General features: G+C 36.9%; 1 protein-coding gene across 5 annotated transcripts in view; it reads right to left on the reverse strand.

Moving 5' to 3' along the window:
- BBS9 (Bardet-Biedl syndrome 9) overlaps positions 1-18712 on the reverse strand; it is a 481177-nt gene that overhangs the window by 216733 nt on the left and 245732 nt on the right. For all 5 annotated transcript variants that reach the window (XM_055590433.1, XM_055590432.1, XM_055590431.1 and 2 more), the window contains one exon: positions 15208-15360. In XM_055590433.1, the coding sequence (XP_055446408.1) occupies positions 15208-15360 (153 nt within the window). The remainder of the gene's footprint in view (positions 1-15207; positions 15361-18712) is intronic.

The following is an 18712-nucleotide window of genomic DNA, read 5'->3' on the forward strand; positions in this document are numbered from 1 at the left end:
CCAAATCCAAAAAAGAAAATGCCAAAGAATGCTCAAACTACCGCACAATTGCACTCATCTCACACGCTAGTAAAGTAATGCTCAAAATTCTCCAAGCCAGGCTTCTGCAATATGTGAACCGTGAACTTCCAGATGTTCAAGCTGGTTTTAGAAAAGGGAGAGGAACCAGAGATCAAATTGCCAACATCCACTGGATCATCAAAAAAGCAAGAGAGTTCCAGAAAAACACCTATTTCTGCTTTACTGACTATGCCAAAGCCTTTGACTGTGTGGATCACAATAAACTGTGGAAAATTCTTCAAGAGATGGGAATACCAGACCTGCCTCTTGAGAAACTATATGCAGGTCAGGAAGCAACAGTTAGAACTGGACATGGAACAATAGACTGGTTCCAAAAAGGAAAAGGAGTACGTCAAGGCTGTATATTGTCACCCTGCTTATTTAACTTCTATGCAGAGTACATCATGAGAAATGCTGGACTGGAAGAAGCACAAGCTGGAATCAAGATTGTCAGGAGAAATATCAATAACCTCAGATATGCAGATGACACCACCCTTATGGCAGAAAGTGAAGAGGAACTCAAAAGCCTCTTGATGAAAGTGAAAGAGGAGAGTGAAAAAGTTGGCTTAAAGCTCAACATTCAGAAAACTTAGATCATGGCATCTGGTCCCATCACTTCATGGGAAATAGATGGGGAAACAGTGGAAACAGTGGCAGACTTTATTTTTTTGGGCTCCAAAATCACTGCAGATGGTGATTGCAGCCATGAAATTAAAAGACGCTTACTCCTTGGAAGGAAAGTTATGACCAACCTACATAGCGTATTCAAAAGCAAAGACATTACTTTGCCAACAAAGGTCCATCTAGTCAAGGCTATGGTTTTTCCTGTGGTCATGTATGGATGTGAGAGTTGGACTGTGAAGAAAGCTGAGCGCCGAAGAATTGATGCTTTTGAACTGTGGAGTGGGAGAAGACTCTTGAGAGTCCTTTGGACTGCAAGGAGATCCAACCAGTCCATCCTAAAGGAGATCAGCCCTGGGTATTCTTTGAAAGGACTGATGCTAAAGCTGAAACTCCAATACTTTGGCCACCTCATGCAAAGAATTGACTCATTGGAAAAGACTCTGATGCTGGGAGGGGTTGGGGCAGGAGGAGAAGGGGACGACAGAGGATGAGATGGCTGGATGGCATCACCAACTCGATGGACATGAGTTTGGGTGAACTCCAGGAGCTGGTGATGGACAGGGAGACCTGGAGTGCTGCAATTCATGGGGTCACAAAGAGTCAGACACGACTGAGCGACTGAACTGAACTGAACTGAAACCTCTAGAGTCAGTAAATTAGGAGTCAACAGGGCTATTACAATCAGGAAAACAAAGAAACAGAAAATGGTACCTGAAAATCTGACAGAAAGCAAGTCAAATTATATGTATTTTAAAAGTAGACAAAAGAATTTTAAATTGCACTTTTGTCTAGACTGTTCACTGGAGGAACAAACAGTACTTAATAGAACTTACGTGTTGGAGGACCACCAGGCTCGGTCCTCAGATCTGTTTTCTGCTCTATCCTCAGGGTTCAAACAACGAACAAGTGGTGTGTGCAATCAATACGTCAACAAGTAGAAACTACCTCTGGTTAATTTTTATCAGTCCTTTCCTCACAATTCTAACATATAGTTTTATACATAAGTAAACATCAGAAAGTTCCGTAAGAGAAATCATATAGACCATGAGTAGTCGGCTCAAGGAGATTGCTAAGAGAAATGAGAGAGGTGACTGACCAGGGTGAGACAGGATTTTATGCAAATAAGCTTTGAGCCATGAATCTCAAGTGACAGCATGAACAGAGACAATGTTCTGATGTTGGTTTCCCAAAGAAAAGGAATGACTGTAACCAGAGACTTGTAGGCATAGGAGATAAATCAGTTGAGATGATCAGTACTGGAATTCATGCCCTAAAGAGCCCAAGGAACATGAAAATAAATTGAAGATTAATCCTTGCAAAGTGAGAGGAAGCATTCTGGCTGTAGCTAATGCAGACTGAAATTGAGCCCACTTAGACTATCTGCCTTTATTACTAACTAAAGAAGCCTCTCTTCTTTAACATCTACAAGTCTATCTGGCAAACATTCATGCAGTACTCATCCCAGTAGGTCACTATTTTGTGCACTGATAGGTAAGTAAAAAAACTATACCAGTCATCCAGGAGCTCATTGATCATCAGAAGAAAAGAAGCAAAAACTCAAGCAATTATGGTGTCAGGCAGAAAAATGTAAGTAGATGTTACATCAGAGGATAAATCGTAGTGTTCCTGAGGTTTAAAGGAAGGAGAGATCACAGATAACTGCAAGTGGCAGGAAGAAATAAAGGAATGCTTTAAAAAAGAAGATATACTTTGTAGGAAGCTTCCAAGAAAGAAAATGGATCAAAAAAAGGTAAGGTTCAGGCAGTGAGAATAGGATAAGCACAGGCAAAATGGAAGAAATGCATAGGGTAAGTTTGATCAAAAGAGAATAGCCTAATAAGCAATTGAAAAAATGCCCAAATCACTAGTCATTAGGAAGAATGCAAATTAAAATCATAATGAGATACCCACTGGAAAGCCTATAGTTTAAAAAAAGAATAAAAAGTGTTGGTGACCATGTAGAAAAAGTTGAACCCTCATACACTGCTGGTAGGAATATAAAATGATACAACACAATCCTGAGGAAAACAGTTTGTGAATCTCATCGAAAGAAACATAAATTTACCATATGACCCTGCAATTCTACTCCTAATAATCTACCAAAAGAAAACATGTGTTCACATAAAGATATACACATGAATGTTCACAGTAGCATTATTTATGTGTTGGTCAAACTGAAAACAATCCAAATATCTATCAACTGATAAAAAACAAATTGTGCTATATCCATGTAATGGAATACTATTCAGCAATAAAAAGGAACAAGCTCCAACAACATACTACTATATGGATGAACCTCAAAAGCAGATGTTAAGTTAAAAAAAATATATATACATATATATATATATATATATATCTCTCTCTCTCCAAAAGACTGTGTTATTCTGTTTATGTGAAATATCCAGAAAAGGTCGACTTAAAGAGACAGTAATTTCCTGGCATGAAGGTTGGGAAAGGGGATTAAGTGTTAGTGGGCACAAGGGAGCTTTTAGGTATAGGGGTAATGTTCTAAAATTGGGTTGTGGTAAGGGAGAGCTGCACAACTGTATAAATTTACTAAAAACTATCAAATGGTATATATACGACCGGTGAAGTTCATAGACACTCTTACAAAGGCCATACATCATCTTCCTTTTGCTAAGTGCATAAAATAATCTCTCCAGGAAACTGTATTTGTTTTCCTTTATTGGAAGAGAAGAAGGTGGAGAGGGAGGAGGGGTTGTAAAGATTGTGATCATTATCAATTCACAATTCAAACCATTCAGAACTCCATTTAGAGAAAACTAATACAAAAGGAATAATTGTGCTAAATGGGATTAAACAGGAAGAGAGATAACATAAATGAAAGAAAACCTCATACAATTACAGATAATTGGAGGGCACTTATATATTTTTCTCTCATCACTGACACAAAAAGATAAGATTTTCATTTCCTTATAATGGAGCCATTAATTGTTTTATTGTAATATTAGAAACATCTTGCTTCTGAGTGTATGTCAAAGGACTAATTTTTTTTTTTTTCAAAAGATCAAACAACAAATAGAATGAAATTTCAGCACGAGAGAGTACCCCTGATAACTTTTAGTTTGAAATGCAGATGAATATCACATTTCTGAATCTGGTAAGTTTGCCAAAATAAAACCCTAATACTGAATTTATAATCTAGGGAGATGTTTAAACCAACACTAGCAAGCAGAAAACTCCAATACTGATTGAACAACATGAAGATAAAGAAGTATGCATTCACTTTATTTTTAAAAAATGCATATGCCCCAGGGAAGTAAAGCATACCAGACTGATATTAGAAGTAGAATGTTTTTTATACACTAATAGGTCTGTTTTCCCCTTGGTTTATGTACATTCCCCATTAATGTCAATTAGCATTATATACCTAAATCCAGGGAAGCGTAGCTCTAATTTATAATAATACTGTGCACTCACGTATTTTTTTTGAAAACTAATTCAGTCTCACAAAGCCCTGCAACTTAAATCACTAGCATTAGCATCCACCAAACGACTGGCTAACAACCACATCCCAGTCTAAGGGTTGGCACTAGATGACCCAAAAAGGTCCCGTTTGTTTCTGAAAGTCTGTACTGATAGAAACGTAAAGATTCGAAGTCCCTTGTCCTAATCATTATACAGCACAATAAATATTTATTGAGAATTTTACTAGAAGATAAGCCCCAAGCTCGATGCTGCTCAAAAAGGTGCTAAGGAAATCTAAAGATGAAAGGGAAGAAGCGAAGGCTTAGAGAGGTTGTGACACGCCCAAAGTCAATCAGAGAGAGCTGGAACTGGGACCCAAATCTATTGACACAAAATTTGATGCTTTTTTTTAAAAACAATACCTGAAGTCATGGTTTATGTAAACAAAGGTTCCTGGTAGTTCCTGGTAGTCTTAGTGTTTCCCACTACCTACTATTCACATCATGTGAGTGAAAATCAATGGTCAACGATATCTTATCAAGAACAAGAATTTAGAGGGACTAAAGGAGGAAAAAAATCAAGAAAAGAGACATTATAAGAAACAATATAAAGTTGAGTTGACAATTATCTGTAGCTAGAACTGTAATGCTCACTAAGGTAGTCATTAGCCACATGTGGATAGTCAGCACTTCAAATGTGCTGCAAGGGTAAAATAACCATGTTTTAAAGACTTACTGTGAAAAAATATTAAATATCATTAATTTTTATTTGCTTATGATGAAATTATAATATTTTAGATTGTTGCTGTTTGCTGTTCAGTCACTCAGTCATGTCCAACTCTTTCTGACCCCATGGACTGCAGCACACCAGGCTTCCCTGCCCTTTACCATCTCCAAGAGCTTGCTCAAACTCATACTTTAGGTTCAGTTCAGTTCAGTTCAGTCGCTCAGTCATGTCTGACTCTTTGTGACCCCATGAATCACAGCACGCCAGGCCTCCCTGTCCATCACCAACTCCTGGAGTTCACTCAGACTCACATCCATCGAGTCGGTGATGCCATCCAGCCATCTCATCCTCTGCCGTCCCCTTCTCCTCCTGCCCCCAATCCCTCCCAGCATCAGGGTCAACTCTTCACATGAGGAGGCCAAAGTATTGGAGTTTCAGCTTCAGCATCAGTCCTTCCAATGAACACCCAGGGCTGATCTCCTTCAGAATGGACTGGTTGGATCTCCTTGCAGTCCAAGGGATTCTCAAGAGTCTTCTCCAACACCACAGTTCAAAAGCATCAATTCTTCGGCGCTCAGCCTTCTTCACAGTCCAACTCTCACATACATACTTTAGGTATGTAGGGTTAAATAAAACACATCATCAAAATTAAGTTTACTTGTTTCATTTTGCCTTTTTAACGTAGCTACTGCTGTTGTTGTTTAGTCACTCAGTCATGTCTGACTCTTTGTGACCCCATAGACTGCAGCACACCAGGCTTCCTTGTCCTTCACTGTCTCCTGGAGATTGCTCAAACTCATGTCCATTGAGTCAGTGATGCCATCCAACCATCTCATCCTCTGTCACCCCTTTCTTTTCCTGCCCTCAATCTTTCCCAGTATCAAGGTCTTTTCCAATCAGGTAACTAAAGTTTTGGAGCTTCAGCTTCAGCATCAGTCCTTCCAATGAATATAGCCACACACATATATTGAATACATCAGTGATGTACTTAAAAGAAACACACTTTGGAGATTACATTCCAGATTGCACTCTGACCCGGATGAGGAAAAATTGGCATCATTTTTCAAAGAGCTCTGTAAGGTTCTCCAGTTTAGCTGAGGAACTGGTGAGGTTACAGTCAGAGCAAGATAATGCTCATCCTTACTCATATATTCACTCAAGTACACCATCCAGGTATCTAATTGTTTTCTTTTAAGTGAATAGGAATAAATTAACTCATATACGTCAAGATAACTCAAAAGTTCTACACATGAGGAAACTAGAGAAATAAACTTATAAGGTATATACAGGAGAGAGAAAATACTTTCCTCAGAAAACCAATGAAGACCAGGAGTTTCTCACATCTAATTTTTCAAAAAGTTATTACTTTATGAATTGTGGTAAAACAGAACATAAAATTTACCATCTTAAGTATTTTAAGTGTACAGTTCAGTAGTATTAAGTACATTCACATATGGTGAAAAAAAATTATGCTTATCAAATTATGATTATAATAATATTTTAAATATCTTAAATGTTATTTAAGAATTTAAAGTCATATATAACAAATGTATATCATTTTCAATTTTTTATCCTCCTTCCAAATCTTTCAATACTCATCTATCATAGCTACATCTATTTGTAAGTTATTACACATTAATCTTCCCGGGTGGCTCAGCAGTAAAAAAACAATCCACCTGCCAATACAAGAGATACAGGAGACACAGATTCAATCCCTGGGTCAGGAAGAGCCCCTGGAGAAGGAAATGGCAACCCACTCCAGTATTCTTGCCTGGAGAATCTCATGGGCAGAGAAGCCTGGTGGGCTATATATATAGTCCATGGGGTCATAAAGAGTCAGACACGACTGAGCAGCAGCAGCATAAACTAGTCTGCTTTTTTCAATTTTTTAAAATGTTTCACATTATTGCAGTTCTTAAAATAATGAGACAAAATAATGATAAGAAAAAGAAAGTGAAAGTGAAGTTGCTCAGTCGTGTCCGACTCTTTGCAACCCTGTGGATGGTAGGTAGCCCACCAGGCTCCTCCGTCCATGGGATTCTCCAGGCAAGAATACTGGAGTGGGTTGCCATTTCCTTCTCCAGGGGATCTTCCTGACCCAGGGATCAAACCCAGGTCTCCCACATTGCAGGCAGACGCTTTAACCTCTGAGCCACCAGGGAAGCCCATGACACATCAAATGAGAGTACTACAATTATCTGATCCTTTTCCAACTACAGAAAGCTGATTTACCATTTCTTACAAAAATAATTAATACCATAAATGAGCAACTTGATGAATGTCTTTTTTCTTTGCAAACTACTTTCTTAAACATCCAAGGATAGAACTATGAAGTGAAAATATGCAAACTCTCTCTTTTTACTAACATCTCACCCTTTTTTTTTTCAAACTTACCTCTCCCAATCATCCCAAATATATGGTTACATGTTTCTCTGCTCCCTTTATCATCTGTTTATTCTATCTCTTTGGGAAGAGAAAGAACTTCTTAGCTTCTAAGTAGTTATAAGGAAAAAATGCAGCCACATCATCAAATCCCTGATACTTCCTTCTCAGTCTATCAGTGTACTGTTTTTTACTTGCCAATGCAAAGAGGCAAATAGGCCTCTGAATGGTTTCATCACATATTCCTTTGTTATCAGCCAAAAAGCATGCTCATTTAAAATTACAGACCAAAGTGCTCTTAGATTTTTGCGTGACTTTAAATGATTTTTTATATATCAATACCACACAAATAAACAGAATGGAAGGAAGTTTTAAGTACAGAAAAAGTAACGAATAGCAAATTAGAAACCACAGGATCTCTGTTTAAAATTGTGCCTAACACAGCCTCAGTTTTGCAGAACAGAAAAATCAGCCAAGTACCTTTCTAGAACATTAATGGCTATCAGTCATTACATTACATATATGTCATCTGACACAATTAAACTTTTAGATTAGTAAACACTTTTCCTCTGTTACAACAGAGGGTTAGTGTTCAAGTGGAGGGAAAAAAAAATCTAGTACAGATAAAAGCATTAAAACACAAGCCAAACTATAGGGTAAGTCTAAATTTCCCCTATTTCAATTCAACCATTCAGTCCTGCTTTGACAAACAAATACACTTGAAAATTTTACAACATCAAAGAGAACTTATTTTCCAAAGCTCTTCTGCCAAATGCAATAAGTACTGGTATTTGATGGCAAAGAAACTGAACTTCAGCATTAGTTACATTAACAAACTCACCTCTTCCTCTGATACACAAATGTCAGATGTAATACACACTTTGGGGAGCTCTCCAGAAGATTTTGTGACTTTCTGATCGGTACATATAAAATGAATATTGAATGATCATGAATATATACATACACACACCATGAATATGTACAAATATGCACAAATATGCACAAATCTCCTTTTTCATCAGCCTGACTATAGATTTGCTAAAGAAAACCTATGATGTCTATGTCTCACCTGGAAATAATAGAAGCAAGGACTTTGAAATAGATGATTTAATATCTGTGTAACACTGAGCAAGTGGTTTAACCCTGCTTTAAGTCTCAAGTTCTTCAACCATAAAATGGAAATAAGAATGCCACCCACATAAGATGATTATGTTACATGAAATAATAAATGAAATGCACCTCAGACTCAATAGATTCTCATTAAACACGAATTTCCCATCTTTCCCATACTTTCTTTCTTAGGTCCTCCAAAAATATATTCAGGTGATTGAGAAAGCAGTATTATAATTATCCAAATGAGGAAATACAGGTTTCTGAATGCTGAAAAAAAGAAATTCTTGACGTAGTTACTTTCTTTCAACATTATGAAAGTTGAAATAAAATAAAGGTGAAAGTTCTTTGACAAAGTCAAGACTTTTCTTCCAAAATTCTAGAATAAGGTATAGCAATTGTGGTGAGCAACTGGAAAAGCCTCATTCATTGGAAACCAGATCCTTCCCATGTAAGAATCACAAGATGCTTTTCCAGAGTGAACATGCTAGTCCTCTCTCCTTGCCTCAGCAGTAGGATGACCTCAGGAAAGAGGTCGGTAGATGCCCCAGTGAAGTCTGATGTGATGATAGGTAGATACTATACAGGAAAGGCATGCTACTAAAATTATAATGTGGTGATGTGGTTTGGGGGTTCCTATCCAATCAAAGATACAAGATATAAGAAATAACTTGCAGTTAAAAATGGGAGAAGAGTTGTTGGCTGAACTCTTTGTACATCAAAATTCATAACTATTCGTGGTGCATCTTGAAGCCAATGACCCACAGCCTGCTACCCACAACATGCCTAGACACAACTGATTGCAAGATGATAACCTTAAATGCGATAACCCTTGTCACTTCACTGTCAGCTAACCAAGAGGCCAGTCCCAGAAAAAACCTTTGAGCTATTCAGAGGAGCCCACTACATCCCTTCCTGTTCATCTTTAAGGAAACTTCCAAGTGATTTTGGGGTAGTGGTAATAAAAACAGTATGTCTTTGAATTATACTCTATATTTGAACTCCCAATTGTCTTATTCTCGTTAGAAATCCCAATAGGGCAACAACAACCTGCACTATTTGAGGGACCCAGATCAAAATAAAAATATGGGGCCTCATGTTCAAAAAGTCTTAAGAATTTCAAGATGGCTACCACAGAGCATTCAAACCAAACACAGGGTTCTGTGACTGCACAGATAAAGCCCACCTTGGACAGGACTATGGCGGTGACTGACAGGAGACTAAATAACAGATTCCATCCCCAAAACAGCTGACTATAACTTAGCATATAGGCAAGTATTTGGGCACTAGCCTGAAAATAGCACAGATGTTCTGTTTTCTTAAATCTAATTGCAGGAGAAATCATCTTTAGAATCCATAGACCACACTGATTATGAATTAATGAAATTTTAGTAACCAAAAAAAATATAGGTTTCAAAGTAAAAAATATAGAAAAACCTAAGTTCAAAGGCTAGGAAAGTTGCAAAAATTAGCTTTTAAAACATTTTGCTAATTTGTGCTGTGCTTAGTCATTCAGTCATGTCTGACTCTTTGCAACACCCTGGACTGCAGCCCATGGGCTCCTCTGTCCATGCAGATTCGCTAGGCAAGAATACTGGAGTGGGTTGCCATGCCCGCCTCCAGGGGATCTTCCCAACCCAGGGACTGAACCCAGGTCTCCCACATTGCAGGCAGATTCTTTACCGTCTGAGCCCCCATTACTATACGCTAATTTGGGGTAGATTGTGAAAATGCCCACAATCCTTTATTCCTTCAATAAAGAAGAAGAGTTTATTTTCCCAGCCCTTTGATCTGGGTTGGTCAAAACCAATGGGAATTAGAGACATAGCACAGGCAGAGACTTGAAGAGTATTTGTATATTGGGACCTGTAGCCACCAGGTGAACAAGCACAGGCCAGCCTGCCCCACAGGAGATATGTGTGGCACAATCACTTCATCTAACTGTGAGCCAAATGCCAAATATTTAAGTACATCTAGTCTCCAGCTGACCAACTTGCTAACCAGAGACACATGAGTGAATTCCAACAAGAACAGCTAACCATGGCCCAGGTCAGCAGAACTGCTCAGCTGATTTGAAGACTCTTGAGCAATAATGAATTGTTGTTGTTTGAAACCACTAAGGTTTGGAGTAGTTCGCTATACAGTAAAATTGTTAAATGTTACAAATAGTACTTCAGCTCAGTAAGAAAAAAAAAAAAGGATTATACAATAAGCAGGGGCCAAGACAACTAGTTCACCATTTTTGATGAGCAGATCAGATTCCCACTAAGTTGCATAATACATTCCAGATGGATTAAAAAAGTATATATAAAGAATGATAGCATAAAAATGTTAAAATAAATTCTTAGTCAATATTTATGTACTCTTGGCATGGGAAGACTTTCCTAGACAGTGATGTCTGAAGGAAAAAGAGGAATAGATTTTACTATGCAAAGATTTTGTAAATTTTACTTGTCTAAAAAATAAAAGGTAAATGACAAATTGGTAAAATTTTACATATGAAGAGAGATTACATTCCTTACATACACAAAGTATTTTTTATGCATGACAAAAGTATGCTAAAAGCTTGCTAGCTTAATATACACAAAATAACAAAAAGCTGCACTACTTGATAAACTATTGACCAAAAGGTTTTACACATGTAAATCACAATAAAAGAAAGGTAAATGGCCGGTTAACATTTTTTTAAATCTTCAACCTCACTGGTAAGCAAAGAAAGATTAAAATAACAGTAATATTATCTTACCAGGTTAAGAATTGTAACTATCAAAAACAATAATACCTAGAAAACAGACATTATTTTATAAACTGCCAGCAGAATTATAATTTAGTACATTTTTGCTAAGTAATATGTATGTGCGTGTGCGTGTGTGTGTGTGTGTGTGATGTGTGTGTGTTTGTGAGTGAGAAATATTTTTTGACTGAGAAATCTTCCTTCTAAGAATACATCCAGTTGCAACAATCTGGGATGCGGAGAAGACAGTCACTCGGCCTCATGATCCTACATCCCAGGTCACTAGAAGACTAGAGACTGTCTTCAGTTCAGTCTTCACTGTGTAAGCTAGTTGTACCAAGAGTTTCTTCCCAAGTGGCACTAATGGTAAAGAACCTGCCTGCCAATGCAGGAGACCTAAGAGATGTGGGTTTGCATCCTGGGTCAGGAAGATCCCCTGGAGGAAGAAATGCAACCCACTTCAGTATTCTTGCCTGGAGAATCCCACGGACAGAGGAACCTGGCGGGCTACAGCCCATAGGGTTGCAAAGAGTCAGGCATGACTGAAGCGACTGAGTATGCACACACCCAGGAGCTTCTGCTAAACACAAGGGCACAGAAGTCATACTGCCTGTCCACCCCGGCCTTACCCACTCTATACCTGGCAAACTGACATTTGGTTCCTAAATAACAATAGCTACCATTACTGAATGAAGAGATAGTAAGCCAAACTTTGACCTCAGAACCTGTACAACTATACCATCACTGACCTATTACATGAATAAATATATTAATACCATATCAATTATTTCACACTACAGCCAACTCGGCAATGTACAATCATTCATTTATGAAGGGATTTGGGTTTCACCCTCAGTTTGTCTTAGAAACTTTATTGGATTTAATAGCAGCTCCTGGACATCTAGCACCCTTAAGACCTAAGCAGAAAAAAACAAACCCCAGAACTTAGAATGTAGAAAAGACAAAGAAAGTCTTGCTATATAGAAAATATGGAAAGCATTAAATCAAACATCTTCATCAAACCCCTTTAAAGATCCCTCTGCCATTGTGTCCGCAAAATGATACAGCACCATTAAAGACAAGATTCTTCAGCTCCAAGTGCAGACGTGGCAGGAAGCCTAAGAATGAGATAGACCATCAAAGATATATGAAGAAGAAGGAGGAGGGGAAAAAAAGAAAGAAAATGAAGAACAAACCAAAACAAAAAGTATATCTAAGAGAGAAAAAAAAAAAGTCTGGAACAGAAACAGCATTAGTGCTTACTGATCTGAGTCACGTAATTGCTTCAGCACAGAAGAAATTTGCAATCTGTATTTGTAGAACAATTTACCAAGCATTTCTACATCCACTATGGAATTGAATCTTTGTAATAAGACAGTGAGTATGTGTTCCATTTTACTGAAAGAAACTGAAGTTCTGGGAAGGTAAGGAAATTGCCAAAAGCCACATAGCTAATAAGTGACAGAACTGGGGTCTTTGGTCTTGAAGCCCCGTGTTCTTGCCAAAAATCTACTATTGCTGCAGACTGTCCCTCCAATTGCTACTGATTTTCAAATAACCATGAAAATTTCAAGAAGCAAATATATTATCAATACATTTAGTGATGTTCACATAATAAGCTATTTTTCTTCTTTTTGTTGTAGCTCTTGCTGTTTAGTCACTAAGTCATGTTTGACTCTTTGTGACCCGATGGACTATAGCCCACCAGGCTCCTCTGTCCATGGGATTTCCCAGGCAAGAATATTGGAGTGGGATGCCATTTTCTTCTCCATGGTTCTTCCCTTTAGAAAAGCTAACTATGAAAACAACATCTGATTCATTCTTCCAAAAACAGCAGAATGTGGTAGAGAAGCACAGTGTTGGGGAGGGGGTTTTGTCAATAAAATGCAGCATGAAGAAGTCTTGTGCGATGGAGCTGCTTGGTATCTTGAATATACAAGACGGTGGATACACAGACCTACATAAAACTGTATAGAACTTAATACACCCACAAATAAGTACAGGTAAAATTGTGGAAATCTGAATAAAAATATACAGATTTTATCAATGTCAATAATCTGGTTCTGATATTATACTATAGTTTTACAAAATGATACCACTGGAAGAAAGTGGGTAAATGATATATGAAATTTAGCTGTATTTTTTTATAGTTTCTTTTTAAATTATTTATTTATTGACTGTGCTGGGTCTTCAGTGCTGCTTGCAGGTTACCTCTAATTGCCGCCAGCAGGAGTTACTCTTTGTTGTGGTGTAGAGGCTTCTCATTGCAGTGGTTTCTCTTACTGTGGAGCATGGACTCTAGAGCATGCAGGCTTCAGTAATCGCAGCAATCAGGCTCAGTGGTTGCGGCTCATGGGCTTAGCTGCTCTGAGGCATATGGGATCTTCCAGGACCAGGGATCGAACTGGTGTACCCTGCACTGGCAGGCAGATTCTTATCCACTAGAGAAGTCCCTAGTGGTACTTTTTGTTATAACTGCATGGAAATATACAACTATCTCAACAAAAAATTCAATCAAAAAAATCAACAGAGTATTCATATCCAACACTGATTTTGAAACGGATCATTGATATTGTATAGAAATGTAAGAAGACATAATGTAGTTAATCAAAGCTGACTTCTTTATAGTAGAACTGGAAGAGGTCTTATCCATGAAATTTCAATTTTAAGAATTATTATTTCAAGCCTCAGATGATAATTTTGAATAGTTTTTAAAGATGTAATACCTTAAGAGTAAGACTCAGATAACCCTAGTTATGCAAATGATAAACCATTGGTAGAAGAAAGACTCAAAGAGGAAGAAAAAAGTCTTTTCGAGCTAGAACAAAGGGCTATTTAAGAATTCCATCTCATGGCCAACTGGCACATGAAAAGATGCTCAACATCGCTAATTAATAGAGAAATGCAAATCAAAACTACAATAAGGCACCATCTCACTTCATCAGAATGGCCATACTAAAGAAGTCTACAAACGATAAATGCTATAGAGGGTATAAAGAAAAAGGAACCCTCCTACACTGTTGGTGGTTATGTAAGTTGGTGCAGCCACCATGAAAAACAGTAAGGAGGTTTCTCAAAAACAAAAAATAGAGTTCCCATGTGATCCAGCAATCCTATTCCTAGGCATATATCTAGACAAAACTATAATTCAAAAAGATACACATACCCCTTTGTTCACAGCATGATTCACAATAGCCAAGACATGAAAACAATCTAAATGGTCAATGACAGATGAATAAAGATATGGTAAACATATACAATGGAATATTACTAAGTCATAAAAAAGAATGAAATGTTATACAGCAACATGGATGGACCTAGAGATGATCATACTAAGTAAGACAAAAGAGAAAGATAAATATCATGTGATATCACTTATATGTGGAATCTAAAATATGACAAAAGTGAATTTATCTACAAAATAGACTCACAGACATAAAGAACAGACTTGTGATTGACAAGGGGGAAGATAACTGGGGAAGGAAGGGATTGGGAGTTTGAGATTAGCAGACACAAACTATTGTATATAGAATGGATAAACAACAAGGTCCTACTATACAGCACAGGGAAGTACCCTGTGATAAACCATAATGGAGAACAAGATGAAAAAGAATGTGTGTGTGTGTGTGTATCTAAATCACTTTATTGTACAGCATAAACTAGAACAACATTGTAAATCAACTCTACATTAATGAATTTTAAAAACAGAATTCTATCTTAAAACATTAGCTGACAAAACACTAGAAGTATGATCCAATTGCTCTGTAAGACAATTTGATATTATGATAATTATGGAATGTACCAAGAATTGTCCAATAAACACACTAACCATAATAGCTACTATTAATCAAGCATACACTGTATGCCTGGCATTATGCTGGCTGCTTCAAAGAAATGACGGAAAATCCTCACAAAAACTCTGGAAAGTAAAATATGGATGGATCTATTCTAATTTACTCAAAGTCACATAATTAGACAGTGACAGAGCTTGACTAAATTCTGACTCTAAAGCTTGTATGCTGTTCACTGTTTCATAATATACAGGAAAGAAACACCTAACCTTGGAACTCTGGTACAGGACTCTAGGGTGAGGGAAAAAATTATATCTAGTAGTAGAAAACTACCACTGATATTATACTTACCTGCTTGTAAGTTCCATCCAGCAAGGTGTCCAGGTGTTGGAGGGGCGCAGGTGTTTTATCCTTGAACCTTGTTAACAGCCGACGTTGAATGGCCCGAAATTGTACAGCTCTTTCAGACAAGAGTTCTTCCAATTTTTCACCATTTATCCGCAACTACAATGAAGAATTTCTTCAATTCAGGCTAAATGTGCACAACAAAAATGTGTCTAAAGTATGGATACTGGCAACACCAATAAAATTTTAAAAACACTAAAGAGGAAATTTAAGTGTATTACAGAGTTTTGAGAATTAAAACAGTATGATATTTGATTCATGAATACATAAATGATACAGTGAAATAGGCTGGATAGAAATTTAGTAAAAATGGCCCACTTACCAAGGGATAAACAGATTATTTAATAAACATTTTGTGATAACTGATTAAATATACAAGGGAAAAAAAGAATAATAATCTATAATCTCTCCCCTAGCCTTTACAGCAAAATCAACTGCAGAGGGATAAAAAGTTTAAATAAAACAAAAGTACTAGAAAATTGTATTTTTAAAATAATTTTAGCATGAGACAGATCTTTATAAGTCAAAAGCCAAAAGTCACACATATACAAACACACACACCTGATAAATTACTAACTAAAAAAAAATAAGTTCTATGCAATTGCCAAAATATCTAGAGAGTATCTACAAACTGATTAAAAAAAAAAAAAGTGACCACAACCAAAACAAATGAATAAGAGCACCAATCCAATAGAAAAGTAGGCAAAATTCACAGAGAAGTTAATACAAATAGTTCTCAAACATAACAGCCTTTGACCTAGCAATCGCACTTCCAGGAATTTTTCCAAGCGGTGTGCTTGCAAAAAGTAATGTACATGCAAAGATATTCATTACAGAATTTGTTCTGTTCCTATTATAGTAAGATAATGTTAATAATCAAACTGCTATCAACAGAGGAACAAGAGGAACACTAGGTACAGATAAGCAATGCTAGCCAAAGATGCATTCAAAGAGGCAAAGTAAAAATACAGAATATCATGCATGTATGTTTTTTAAAATTTGTACAGTAACAGAGTTGTAACTACAAAGAACAATTCTAGAAAGACCACAAGAAACTGGATACCAAAAGCTGCATCCAAAGAGACTGAATAATGGGAGGATGAGAATCAGAAATGACTCTTTTCCATATAACTCTTTTCATAATTTTTGAATTTATATTATTAAAATAAGAAAACTGATCAAAGTCATAGGGAACACTCCATGAAACCAGATCATGTGAACTGCTACTTTAACTTTACAGAACAGTCATAATACTTCTGAAGTATCATATTTAGTATGTTTGGAAATCAAACATAGTTTACATTTCTGATATCAAACCAAACTCCCCTATTTTTCAGTGCATGTGTGGAGAAAAGACACAATTGGGGAAAAAACTTGGATTTTTTTTAAATTTATTTATTTTAATTGGAGGCTAATTAGTTTACAATATTGTAGTGGGTTTTTCCATACATTGACATGAATCAGCCATGGGTGTACAATGTGTTCACCATCCTGAACCCCCCTTCCACCTCCCTCCCCATGCCATCCCTCTGGGTCATCCCAGTGCACCAGCCCTGAGCACCCTGTCTCATGCATCAAACCTTGACAGGCGATCTGTTTCACATATGATAATATACATGTTTCAATGCTACTCTCTCAAATCATCCCACCCTCGCCTTCTCCCACAAAGTCCAGAAAACTATTCTATACATCTGTGTCTCTTTTGCTATCTCACATATAAGGTCATTGTTTACATCTTTCTAAATACCATATATATGCATTAGTATACTGTATTGGTGTTTTTCTTTCTGACTTACTTCACTCTGTATAATTGGCTCCAGTTTAATCCACCTCATTAGAACTGATTCAAATGTATTCTTTTTAATGGCTGAGAAATATTCCATTGTGTATATGTACCAAAGCTTTCTTATCCATTCGTCTGCTGATGGGCATCTAGGTTGCTTCCATGTCCTGGCTATTATAAACAGTGCTGCGATGAACATTGGTGTACACATGTCTCTTTCCCTTCTGGTTTCCTCAGTGTGTATGTGCAGCAGTGGACTTGCTGGGTCATATGGCAGTTTTATTTCCAGTTTTTTAAGGAATCTCCATACTGTTCTCCATAGTGGCTATACTAGTTTGCATTTCCACCAACAACGTAAGAGGGGTCCCCTTTTCTCCACACCCTCTCCAGCATTTATTGTTTGTAGACTTTTTGATAGCAGCCATTCTGATTGGCATGAGATGGTACCTCATTGTGGTTTTGATTTGCATTTCTATTGATAATGAGTGATGCTGAGCATCTTTTCATGTGTTTGTTAGCCATCTGTATGTCTTCTTTGGAGAAATTTCTGTTTAGCTCTTTCGCCCATTTTTTGATTGGGTCATTTATTTTTCTGGAATTGAGCTTCAGGAGCTGCTTGTATATTTTTGAGATTAATTCTTTGTCAGTTGCTTCATTTGCTATTATTTTCTCCCATTCTGAAGGCTGTCTTTTCACCTTGCTTATAGCTTCCTTCACTGTGCAAAAGTTTTTAAGTTTAATTAGGTCCCATTTGTTTATTTTTGCTTTTATTGCCATTATTCTGGGAGGTGGGTCATAGAGGATCCTGCTGTGATTTATGTCAGAGAGTGTTTTGCCTATGTTTTCCTCTAGTTTTATAGTTTCTGGTCTTATGTTTAGATCTTTAATCCATTTTAAGTTTTTTTTTGTGTATGGTGTAAAAAGTGCTCTAGTTTCATTCTTTTACAAGTGGTTGACCAGTTTTCCCAGCACCACTTGTTATAGAGATTGTCTATTCTCTACTGTATATTCTTGCCTCCTTTGTCAAACATAAGGTGTCCACAGGTGCATGGATTTACCTCTGGGTTTTCTACTTTGTTCCACTGATTTATATTTCTGTCTTTGTGCCAGTACCATACTGTCTTGATGACAGCAGCTTTGTAATATAGTCTGAAGTCAGGCAGGTTGATTCCTCCAGTTCCATTCTTCTTTCTCAAGATTGCTTTGGCTATTTGAGGCTTTTTGTATTTCCATACAAGTTGTGAAGTTATTTATTCTAGTTCTGTGAAAAATACCATTGGTAGCTTGATAGGGATTGCATTGAATCTATAGGTTGCTTTGGGTAGTATACTCATTTTTACTATATTGATTCTTCCAATCCATGAACATGGTATATTTCTCCATCTATTTTGTCATCTTTGATTTCTTTCATCAGTGTTTTATAGTTTTATATATATAGGTCTTTTGTTTCTTTAGGTAGATTTATTCTTAAGTATTTTATTCTTTTCGTTGCAATGGTGAATGGAATTGTTTCCTTAATTTCTGTTTCTGTTTTCTCATTGTTAGTGTATAGGAATGCAAGGGATTTCTGTGTGTTAATTTTATATCCTGCAACTTTACTATATTCATTGATTAGCTCTAGTAATTTTCTGGTGGAGTCTTTAGGGTTTTCTATGTAGAGGACCATGT

The sequence above is a fragment of the Bubalus kerabau genome, chromosome 8 (genome assembly GCF_029407905.1).
Source record: "Bubalus kerabau isolate K-KA32 ecotype Philippines breed swamp buffalo chromosome 8, PCC_UOA_SB_1v2, whole genome shotgun sequence".
Taxonomy (NCBI): domain Eukaryota; kingdom Metazoa; phylum Chordata; class Mammalia; order Artiodactyla; family Bovidae; genus Bubalus; species Bubalus kerabau.